This window comes from Gobio gobio (assembly GCF_949357685.1).
Source record: "Gobio gobio genome assembly, chromosome: 8".
Classification (NCBI taxonomy): domain Eukaryota; kingdom Metazoa; phylum Chordata; class Actinopteri; order Cypriniformes; family Gobionidae; genus Gobio; species Gobio gobio.
In genome coordinates, this window is record NC_137114.1 from 26,102,456 (window position 1) to 26,114,750 (window position 12,295).

A 12,295-nucleotide genomic window follows, 5' to 3' on the forward strand; every position below is an offset into this window, starting at 1 on the left:
AACACCGAAAGCAAGCACTTTAACTGGGGTGATGACATTTTTTATATCATTTCAGAAGAGCAATTCGGTTTTAACCTTATTAAAACCAAGTTAAAAAACAGTTAATGCAGATGTTACTACACACATCTGTGGTGAAATGTATATAACATTGGATTGATTTTAACAATCTAGTCACTTTTAGTCTGTTAAAAAAGACCTCTGTCGACACAGCCTCTGCAAATTGGGCTGTGAGCATTTTAAGAAGATAAAATGCCATGCTTGGTTGCTTCACAGATAAAATATACTTTATCTGTATATTTAACATCTGTATCTGTATCAGTTAATGTAACAAATTCTTGTTAAAGCAAACCAGCAAAGCTATCCCATATGTATAAAAAAGCATAACATTTCTTCCAAAAAACAATGCCTGATGCAATTTGATTACCAGTGAAACCAAAACAAAGCCCTTCTCTTATTTGAGTCGAGAGCCAAGGGAGGGGAAAATCCAATCAAGGAAAAGCTGTTAAATCTTGCCTGGCTGACAGCAGACTCTACCAGTAGCGTTTGCTGCCAGCTGGAAGAGTTTGAAGATTGCTGAGAAACTGCTATGTAAAAGCAAAAGAGACGCATGCAAGACACGATAAACATCACAGGACAAACTCATTAGATTCTATCGTCTTAAAATGTGTTTTAATTTCATATGTGGGACTTCACAATTTACATAAATATAAATATATTATTAACCTTCTCATAACACATACCGTGAGCTATTTTTTACTCTTATACCTTGACGTAATCCTCCCCCGAATTACCTTATGTTAAAAACAAACATACAAGCACAACATTCATTCCTTTCAGCTCTATTCTATCAAGATAAAACAAAATATATAAACGGGCCTGGGAGGAGCTCACTGGATAGGGAACAGCGAGTGTGACTATGAATGCCTCATTAAATGTGATTGTTTTTACAGAAAGTCATTTTACTTTGAACATCCCATACGATACTAAAAGTAAGTTAAGGCAGCTGTAAAACGTAACAACGATTAGTTAAAATGAATATTATTTATCTGGAGATTTTCTGGCTTTAAATAAAACGGGCATTTTCCAGGGTTTGGCAACATAAAACATCCACTTCATTCATTCAAACACATATAATGCGTCTCTTTACGTCCCCATCCATTCATTTTCAGGTTTCCATGTTTGAGTGTCTCTTTTACATCACTGTTCCTCAAGCCACGACGGCTTGTCAGAACCCGGTGGCTTCAACTTGACGTTGAACTGTCTCAGAGTCTGTTCCAGCTGCTGCTGATTTCCAGCGAAATATGCCGAGATAGCATTATGAAACAGTAGGAGCTGTTTGTGCATCACCTTTACCTGGAAATCAACATATAATGATTAAAATTGAACCTACAACAAAAGCATGGGGATAACTCTGACGTATGAAACACAACATGTGAACCCCAGGGATTTCAACATGGTACCTTATTCTCATCCAAGAACTTGATTTTGATGGTAACATCACTGCGCAGTCGTTCATACTTGTCTTTGTGGATCTGGTACTGCTGTTGAGCCATCTCAATGCGCACCATGGCTGCAGCGTCCCGCGGACCTGTGCTCAACTCCTCCAGGTCCGCCCTATAGGCATCGAATTCCAGTCTAAAATGAAAACATCATTATTCACTAGTATTAACTGGTTCAGTGAATCTACATAACTAATCCTAGGCTAAAAATAAATAAATAAAAAAACAAAATTCCAGGAAACCTCCTAGAAGAACAGGCTGTGAATCCCTTCATATCATAACTAGAGGTGTCAATAAGAAATTCTGTCATCATTTAATCACCATCATGTTGTTCCAAACCTGTATGTATAAAACCGCTTTGGACTTCCATTGTGTGAACACCAAACACTAAGAAATTTCTCAAAATATGTTCCACAGAAGAAAGAACGTCTTTTTAAGGTTTGGAATAACAGAAGTGAGGGTAAGAAAATTATGACAGAATTTGGGGTGAACTATCCCTTTAATTTAGCAAATTAATTGTACAAAAACATAACACATTTGAAGGATTAGTTCACTTCAAAATGAAAATTTCCTGACACATGCTTCATAATGGACTTCAATGGCAAACAACCATTGAAGGTCCAAATCGATGCAGTTTCAAAGGGCTTCAGAGGCTCTGCACGATCCTAGCCAAGGAATAGGATGTTATCAAGCAAAACGGTCAGTCATTTTCTTAATTTTTTTTAAATTGAGATACTTTTTAACCACAAATGCTCGACTTCGGTGTTGTGCTCCTTCACAGCGTTTAACGTCGGAAAGGTCACATGTGATATAGGTGGAAGTACTGACCCAGTGTTAAAACGAACGTGCAAAGACTAAATCAAATGCCATAGATAAGATCCTATTCCTCGGCTGGGATCGGGCAGAGACCTCTGAAGCCCTTTGAAACTGAATTGATCTGGACCTTCAACCCGTTGGTTGCCATTGAAGTCCATTATGTGGAGAAAAATCCTGGAATGTTTTCCTCGAAAAACTTTGACTGAAGAAAGAAAGACATGAACATCTTGGATGAGATGGGGGTGAGTAAATTATCAGGAAATGTTCATTTTGAAGTGAACTGATCCTTTGAAGGGTTAGTTCACCCAAAAATGAAAATTCTGTCATTATTTACTCACCCTCATGTTGTTCCAAACCCATAAGACCTTCGTTCATCTTTGGATGAACACAAATGAAAGTATTTTTTTATGAAATCCGAGAGGTTTCTGAACCGCACATAGGCAGAATTGTCATTGCAACTTTCAAGGCCCAGAAAGGCAGTAGCGTACCGTGAGGTTTCAGTCAGGGGCAACATAAAAGGACACGCGAGACAAAAAGGCAATTTAACTATTTATTGATACCACTGCACTCACCGTTTAGGCAACTGGTGAAATGAATCAAAATCAACTCACTGGCACAAATACTCTTAAACAGACTAAACAAAAACACAGACCAACAAGAACATCAAAAGAAACACAGAAAAAACACCGCTTGTCAGCTACCGGCTTGACATCAGGATGCACACGAAACTCATTAGAACGCAGCCCGTCATTCGCAGCAGCCATAGCTTATTTCACTTAGATCTCTCACATCCCGCCAAAAGTTCAAACAGCTGATGACATCAGCGGAGACACATCGCTGGGCCTCTGGGGCGCTCTATCACTACACGTCAAAACTTGATTGGCTGATGACCAGTGTTGCCAAGTCTGTGGTTTTCCCACGGAATTGTTCTACTTTAACACTGTCCGCGGGTTGAAGCGACCCAAATTGAACGTTCGCAAAGACCTGCCCCCTTTAGTTACTGTTGCTATGTCCGACAAGCCATGGCGCTCTCACACCACACACGTTTTCACGTAGAGAAAATACATCGCGGAGCAAAGAGGACACTGACAACACACCGACAGACAGGACAGAGCAAATTACTTTTGATATGAAACAGTCTCAACTTTGAATTTTTTTTTTTTTAAAGAAATTTAAACAATAAATAGTGTTTTGTGGCTCTTTAATGTGTCGTGATCGCTGTAGCGCCTCAGTTAAAGCTGCTCGTGAACCGATCATCTCTTTCTTCTAGTTCATTGATAAGCACGAAATAAACATGAATGAACACTAAAAGAAATGTTGTTACAACCGCAGAAAGACGTCAGTACACACCGTTTTTTCAAGTTCAAGTCCACCAACGTTAATCTACTAACTCTCCTGACTGCTTTGTCGGACAAAACGGCAGATTCTTCGATGTGATTGGTCAGATCGCCTGTCAATCAAACTTGCGGCGAAGGATGAATTATGGGATATTTAGCCCCGGGAATGCGAATTTTAGCTGGTAACTTTACTACCTTTCTGAGCCTTGAAAGTTGTAATGATCTGTGGTACAGAAACCTCTTGGATTTTATCAAAAAGATCTTAATTTGTGTTCCGAAGATGAATGAAGGTCTTACGGGTTTGGAACGACATGAGGGTGAGTAATAATGAAAGAAATTTCATCTTTAGGTGAACTATCCCTTTAAGGCTGACAGGTTGGCTTAAAATGTGATGTTTATGATGCAAGAAAAAAAACTAAGAGCAAGACATGACGCAAAGGCGAGAATCTGAATTGACTGACAAACTCGATTGCAAAATGAATTCCTGTGTACTGGATCCAGTAATATGCGCATCTTCAATGATGAGGAAATAAAGCTATACATTGACGTCTAATGTCCCATTTTGTAACGTCTATTCAATACCTGTCTTCCACAATACCTTCATTTAGGGGGGTTTCTCAGGAAATGTTGATACATTTGATTACACAATCTATATACCATGTATTTAATTTGCTTTTTAGCAGTTGGAATAAGCAGCAAATAACGCATTCACTCATTTAACATGTAACTCATTAACATCAAAGTTCGGTTACCTTGCATTCTCATACATCTTGATGGTCATGAGTGTGTCCTCCATGGTTTTGTTGACTAGTGTATTAATGCTGGACACAAAGAAATTGATGGCACCCAGGAGCGTCTCTCCATTCTTGCATAGCAGTCTTTGTGTCTCTGCATTATAGCCAAACTCATCCTGCAAGGGATTCATTTTAGGTTAAGGCAAATCAGACACTATAGTAAGGTAAGATTCAGTAATAATATAGAACTAAATATAAATTGGCCCAACACCTGCAGGCAGAGCAGGGGACACAAAAATAAATAGTACCTGTAATTCTGGGGATTTCTGGCTAAGATCAGCGAAAGTGTCCCCAAGCGCCTGCTGAGTCTGCACCATGTTGTAGAAGTGGTTGGTGAGCTCACGTGCTAGTCTCAGAATACGCTCGTACTTCAGCTTAGTCTCTCTTAGCACATCGATCTGAGCATCAAGCTCCAGGTCCACCGTCTTCGTGCCACGGCCGAAGCGCTCCGAAAACATCTGTTTTGTACACTGATGAAGAGAGGGCAGAAAGAGATACAAATTAATCCTATTATGGCTTTACCTTACATTTTCATACTAAATTTTATTTAGCAAGCACACATTAAATTGATCAAAAAGTGACAGTAAAAACATTGTCAAAGTCAAATAATTGCTGTTCTTTTGAATTTTCAATTCACTAAATGCACTAATGCATGTAATTTTCGCCGCTAGAGGTCGCTTATTCGAAACAAAGGCGTAGCTTGATGATGCCTTGATTTCACGGAACCATGGGAGTTGTTGTCTTCACTTCTACAGCCGGTGGAAAAGAATTCGACGGGTCTCAGGCAGAAATCATATTCATGGACAAGCTAATGTAATGTATTAATGTTACTGTAGTATGAAGCAGGGTTTCCACAAAATAAAATAAATATGGAAATCAAGGGTAACACTGGTATGATGTTATTAATAGGCGATGCATGGTTAAAATTGCAACATTATGAATTGCTGTTTTTACATTTATGCATTTAGCAGACGCTTTTATCCAAAGCGACTTACAACTGAGGAGTACAGGAAGCGATGCCGTTATGAGGAGGCAGCGAAACACAGAAAGTGCCTGAAGTACTAAGTTTGGACATCGCACAGAGCATCATACACTAGGGCAGGGAAGAAGTAGAGGAAAATAGAAGGAAAATAAGGTAAAGGAAAGTTTTTTATTTTTATTTTAAGATAAGGTTAAGTGCTCGCGGAAGAGGCGAGTTTTCAGCTGTCGTTTGAATGCTGTCATTTATTCTGCAATTCGGATGGAGGTGGGAAGGTCGTTCCACCAGCAGGGAACGGTGAATGTGAATGTTCTGGAGAGGGATTTTCTGCCTCTCTGTGATGGTTTTTATTGTATTTTTCCTAAAATGCAGCCTTGGTGAGCATTAGGGACTTAAATCAGGCATAATAAAACATTAAAATACCATTTCCATGCGGTAGGTTTTGTACCTTGTAAGTGTTAATGCTCCACTTTTTCACGCTGTCAAATTTCTCTACAGCTACTCCTCTTGTGGCCTCCTCTGACATCATTGGGTTGCTGTTGCTGTGGTGCATGCTGGGAGCTGAGAGTAGAAAATGCAGGTACTTACTATAAATAGGGGGCCATACCCCAAAATACAATATCATTTCAAAGTGGACATCTTTGGATATGATTCCACAACCCAGTTGTGTCTATAAGGTATTGACTTTACAGACATATCATGTAGTCACAATATGAATACAGAGAAAGAATGTTACTACAATGCACCATTATCAGACTAGAGACTTCATATCTTCACATATAACCAATCATCGTTTATTCCTGAGACTGACAAATGAATAGGGGCGAGAATAAAAGGTGTGATGACAGAAAATGAGTAATGACTGATAATTAAGGGCTGAAAGAAAAATGTGTCTGCCAGTGGCAGGAAAGGGTGAGGAGGCCCTGGGATACCTGGGTAATGTCCTGGCTGGTTTGCTATCCGACTGGCGGCTGAATGGCTGGGAGTGATACCCCTGGATTTGGAGCGGATGTCTGAAATGAATGAATAACAGTGGACGGGTGGAGGAATGGGATGGAGATGTAGTTTAAGTGAAAGACTATTAGGGAAATTGCGACATTAAGTGTTTTGGGTAATAGGGATGAGTAACAATAACTGTAACATTAACTGTGTTGTAGTTGAGATTACAGTAGACAATAAAATGCATAATTTCATAGATGGTATTATCAAAATGTACATAAACAATGATAATATTGAAGATTATGATGAGTTATGCACAGAAATGAAGAGTTAAATGATTAAAGGTGAAGGTTAAGAGGTTTATAAGGGCAAGGTGACCAAAATAAAGTAAAATTATATCTTTATACAAAGGTAAGGTGATAAAAGGTGGAAGAAGAGGATGAAAATGAATGACAAACAAGATTGCTGCTAAAGGACTGACTGTGTATAGTGGCGGTCATAAGAAATGTATTCAATAATTTGCAGTAATTAAAATGAATATCTATATAGATATATATATATATATATATATATATATATATATATATATAAATAAAAGTTGTTGCCAATTTTAAATTAATTAAATTAATTTTGAACTATTCATATTATTTCACGAATGCCAGACGTTGCAAATAACAAAAGGCTGCTCTGATTAGTAAACTGACCAATCAGAATGGATAAAACTCCTTATGGACCGCCACAGATAGTGTCAGTTAGGTTTGGTACTCTGGCATGTGTTTCAGTGCCATGTTAATGGGTTAAGGCCAACCATGTTACTGAGCATAAAGAAACACCATTGAAAAAATTACTGCGTATTCCACAGTTCAAACACATTCCGCTCACAACATTTTTTATTACAAAACATATGTTTATGGTCAATTTAAAACAAAAGAGGGGTTTGTGTTGCATATGCAAACATGCATACACCATGCGACGGTCCTCATCACCCTGTAGAAAAGAGCCAAATGCTTGCTGTTAAAATGCTGACAAACACATTTTACACTGAGGGAGAGAGAGAGGAAGCTGTAGTCATTCTAAAAAAAGATCTTCTGTCAAGTTAGCATGCATACACAGACACCTGGTTTTGGCGCGTTACCACATCTTCTGTCAAAATACTCCGGGTTGAAACGGACGGCTGGTCCTAAACATATACGTCAGCAGAGATGTAAGATGATCCACATGACTCAGATGCTGCTTCAAATCAAGATTCGGACACCATTTTGAGCTATTCAAGTGCTCTTTACCTTTGATGGAACTGGTGGGTATGATGCCCTCTGCTGCCCCTCCGTAGCCTCCAGACACAATGCTGGTTTCATTCAGGTTCGGTCCAGACACCATCACCTGCTGTAAGTCCTAGATGTGATGGGATTTAATTTGACAGTATATTAAAATCTACAATACAGAGACAAAAAGACATTTAGTACAAACTGTGCACACTAGGTGGGGGAAAAACACAAGTGGGTATCAAAAGAGTGGATGGAGCAGTGCTATTTTAGTATTATTCACGGAATATAATAGTATTTATGTAAATTAGATTAGCTCAGCATAGCAACTTTATATTTGTTTTGTTTTTTTTATATTACTTCAGCTTTTTTAGCTCAGTACTTAGTTGCTAAGGCAATATTTCTATATTTTCGTTGATGTTTATTTAGGTTAAAGTTTTTCATTAAATATTTATATTTAATTTATCTTAGCTTTGTTAAATTATCAAAAATTATTTTAATAGTTTTAGTTAACAATAACAATAGGATGATGACAGGAAAAAGCAATATATATACAGTCAAAACAAAATGTATTCAGACACCAACATTTTCTCAAATTATCATAGTTTATTCGCTATAGTTTAGAAAATGGTAATAAAATATGACAAGAACTCAGAGTTAAACTGTGTCAGAACAAATTCATCTTTATAAATGTCAGATAACTTTGATAGAAAGCTATGTAATTTATTAAAATCAACTAATCAGCTGTTAAATTTAAGTACACAATTAGATAATAGCAATTTAAGTCAACCAATGACCAAGCAATGCTTCATTTTGTTCAGTCTGTGGTGTAAAGGGTCGCATTAGCAATTAAAGAAAAAACACTTAAGCAAAACATGATCAGGTCAAAGTGTCTGAATAATTTTGGTCCCAAATTTATCAATTTTACTGGTAGTCCACTGTATGAATATGTCAGTTTACTTTATTTTGCCATCCTCACATAAATTAACTATAGTGTCTTGCACCCACTAGTAATAAATTATATCTGGTGTCTGAATAATTTTTGGTTTGACTGTATATATTATTGGTTTGAGATATATATATATATATATATATATATATATATATATATATATATATATATATATATATATATATATATATACTAAAAAACTTTAAATATAGTGCTTAAATACAAACACAAGTTTAAATACAAACAGAAGTTTATTTCTAAAAAAAAAAATGGCTTCATATTAATACAAAATTCTAACCATCTCCTTAAAACTTTTATAAAAACCCTCAAAAATGTGGAAATTCAACAAGTTAGTTGATAAATATATTGATTAACCAGACATCTATAGTTCAGGAGAATCCCTGAGAATTAAGAAGAATAAAAAAATCAAAAGTCGCTATAAAACACATGCAAATAAAGATATTTGCATGACTGCTTTCCATGTCTCTACTTGACTTCTCTGACTAGTAAACAGCTCCCATTTGTGATAAATCCTGCACCAACATTTGCCCAAGCCCCATGATAATGCAATGAATACTATGTGTGCAACTATGCAAACCATCGACCACACTAAATCAAAGGGAATGGGGCTCCAACATACGGGGACACCTACAAACTCTCCCTCACCATGGACACTGGCAGAGTGCCTACAATTTCATCTAAGCTCCCACCAATCTGTGCACCCTGTGACATGAAAAAACATAAAATGTGAAGACAGTGTCAAAAAGATGGTGAAACAGATACATTAAGACAAAGGTGCTGAAATAACCAAGCACAACTGAAATGAACAGTGTCATATTTACAATGGCTCATTAATGTGTGATTAAGCCTCTTCAACTGTTGAAGGCCCATCAGAACCTGCCACACAATTTCCACAGAAACCGGACGTCACATCACAATAAGGTGTAGTTCATGACGTAACTGAGCAGCCGGGCCTGAAATTACTAGGTTGGATTGACAGTGGATACACACCTGCTCAAGACTGTCATCCTCTGCCGTCCTGGTGTCCCCGTTGCTGTTGATGGGTATTTCCATAGTGGCGGCTTTGCTCAAAATACTGTCTGTCATGATGGAAATCTACACACAAAAAAAAGACACAATGCAGATAAGCCGATAATCAGACAGACAGATAGACAGTCAGACGGATGACAGACAGTCAGACACTCAGACAGACCGGTAGATCTATCAGGTAGACAGACAGACAGACAGACAGACAGACAGACAGATAGATAGATAGATAGATAGATGGATAGATGGATAGATAGATAGATGACAGACAGACCAGTAGATAGATGACAGACAGACCAGTAGATAGATAGACAGACAGACAGACAGACAGACAGATAGATAGATAGATAGATAGATAGATAGATAGATAGATAGATAGATAGATAGATAGATAGATAGATAGATAGATAGATAGATAGATAGATAGATGACAGACAGACAGACAGACAGACAGACAGACAGACCAGTAGATCTATCAGATAGATAGATAGATAGATAGATAGATAGATAGATAGATAGATAGATAGATAGATAGATAGATAGATAGATAGATAGATAGATAGATAGATAGATGTAAATGATGAAGACAGACAGACAATAATATACATTACAGATACAATATAAAACCAATTGTCTTAGTGAAGCATGTGTTGAAATATAAATATGCATAACGTATAATATAATGTAAAAGTATAAATAAAAGAGTGATAAATACACAACATACAATTGACTTTTTATTAGAAAACCAATATTATATACAATGCATGAATATAGGCCAGTCTAGAAGCAATAATCCGGGGGCCAATACAAAAAAATATGTATGAGATAGGGAAAGGAAGCGATTGAAAGGGGGAAGGGATGGATTATACTTTATACTACAATGTGGCGTGAATAGATGCCATGACGCGATTCAGCCGGAGCAGGTCAAGCGTTCTCTTCTCGTCGCCGCCGCCGCACGGCTACGTGTCACACCGGGAGAGAAAAGGATGCTTGACCTATGCGATCTATCCGACGCTGCTTTACTAACCTGTATGCCGTCTTAACCGCTGAACCGAACCACACGGACCACATTTAAGATTATTCCATGGCCAAAATGCGATGTGTGTGTTTTAATAGATGTCTGGAGGGCAAATAATCTCCACAGGCTGCTCTGTCAATCCTCTTGGTCGCTCGGTAACGCAAATCCTCTCCGTCCTGCAAACGGAAGTGACGATATGAAATTCTTCAGGGTTACTGTAGTAGCGTCGATGCGATACATACTAACGGCATTGTATTGGAGCGTAAACAGTAGTGTATCGTTATATATGTATATTTTACACAGAATACAATCCAAATAAAAATAATTTCTGAGGTTAAATGTGATACCAGCTTTCTGTAAAAAGGAATGAGAGATAAATAGAGGTTTTCTGCTATACTCAGTATGACCAGGAGGTGTCAGTATCACTTTGGGAATGAAAGCATCATTGCGACGGCTCACAATAGTGCAATTGTTAACCCGTTCCTGCTGTAACTAACTAAAAGCATCCTGTCTCATTAATTATGCAAATTAATATATATGCCTATACACACCCACATTAAATGTAGGCTCTATTTGTTTTGTACCATTTACTCTGATTCAGTCATAAAAATAATAATTTTGACTTAAACTAAACCAGTTACTTAATATGGTACCACAAAGAAAAAAAATTAAACATTGTTTTTACAGCTTTACATTTGATTTTGCTTTATACATTGGGCCAACAAAGCTTGCATTCATTTCTATGTAAAGTCTATGCATATGCATGTGTCTATGCAAGCGTGAAGATCAACATGCGTCTAAGTCTCTCTGCTAATCAGATCAAAGCTGAAAATCTCAAAAGCTGATTACTTAGATCAGTGCAAAAATGAATAGCCCACATTTTTGTTCTGACTCATATAAATGTTATTAAGGCTATAGGGCAGACATTTTACCGGAAGAGAATATATCATAATATCTACGCAGATCATTAAGGCAACAATCTTTGAGGCTTGCAGACTAGAACACATGAATATTGATGGGTCAAACCAAGGTTGGAGTTCAGATAAATGTCTATTTTTGTGATTCTCATATCCCCATACTAATCAATTAAGCCAAGTCCAGAAGCAAGTGTATATTTGATCATGCATTGCATAGAGACTGCATGTCTCAGATACTTTGAAATGTTTATATAAATCAGTCTTTTTTAATACTTTTCATCATTTTATTATTATTTATCAGTTTTTTCCCCAATAGACAAATCTCAGAAGTCTCACAAAGAATACCATTTAGAGGCCAAGCTTAAGCCGGAAGAAGGGGATGGATGTTAGTTGGTGTTTGATACGCCTCACATGCTTCACCTTTGCAAGCCAATATGCATCAAGCATGTGGAGGAAGTGAAAAATTGGAAAAGTGTGCTTTTGCTTGACCGTTCAAATGAACATCCTTTGACTTTTAACCTTTGACCTCCACATTCTTGTGTGCGCCTAAAAAAAACATGGTTAAAGTTAAAAAACAGGTATTTGGCCCTCTTGCATTGAAAAAGCAAAGTCCTCTGTGTCTGCCAAAGAAAAGTAGCCGAAAACGGAAAATGAAAGCCGGAAATTTCCCTTATAGCTGGATTTTGGGTAAAATTTGGTAACACTTTATTTTACAGTGTCCTTGTTACATATGTT

The 12,295-nt window shown here is 37.3% G+C and overlaps 1 protein-coding gene across 6 annotated transcripts; it reads right to left on the bottom strand.

The window, feature by feature from the left end:
- Positions 1-642: 642 nt before the first annotated feature.
- On the bottom strand, positions 643-10,821 carry arfip2a (ADP-ribosylation factor interacting protein 2a). 6 transcript variants are annotated; one of them, XM_079823898.1, is made up of 11 exons: positions 10,653-10,821; positions 9,590-9,694; positions 9,245-9,301; positions 7,648-7,756; positions 7,482-7,544; positions 6,358-6,438; positions 5,874-5,986; positions 4,695-4,916; positions 4,405-4,562; positions 1,461-1,635; positions 643-1,353 (listed from the first exon to the last, which is right to left on the bottom strand). In XM_079823898.1, exons 2-11 carry the CDS (start codon positions 9,683-9,685, stop codon positions 1,198-1,200), a joined length of 1,230 nt encoding a protein of 409 aa, XP_079680024.1. In that variant the 5' UTR covers positions 9,686-9,694; positions 10,653-10,821; the 3' UTR covers positions 643-1,197. The 6 variants fall into 6 exon arrangements, with proteins under 6 accessions (XP_079680024.1, XP_079680025.1, XP_079680026.1 ...); XM_079823899.1 differs by having other exon boundaries at positions 7,500-7,544; positions 10,653-10,813; XM_079823900.1 differs by lacking the exon at positions 9,245-9,301 and having other exon boundaries at positions 10,653-10,819.
- Positions 10,822-12,295: the final 1,474 nt, after the last annotated feature.

Excerpts from the sequence above, each read along its gene's own strand:
- arfip2a (XM_079823898.1), bottom strand. The coding sequence starts at position 9,685 with ATGACAGACAGTATTTTGAGCAAAGCCGCCACTATGGAAATACCCATC. Across the intron at positions 7,545-7,647 it reads ACCCACCAGTTCCATCAAAG|GACCAGCCGTCCGTTTCAAC; the intron begins GTAAAGAGCACT and ends GTATATGTTTAG. Across the intron at positions 4,563-4,694 it reads AGAAATCCCCAGAATTACAG|GATGAGTTTGGCTATAATGC; the intron begins GTACTATTTATT and ends AATCCCTTGCAG.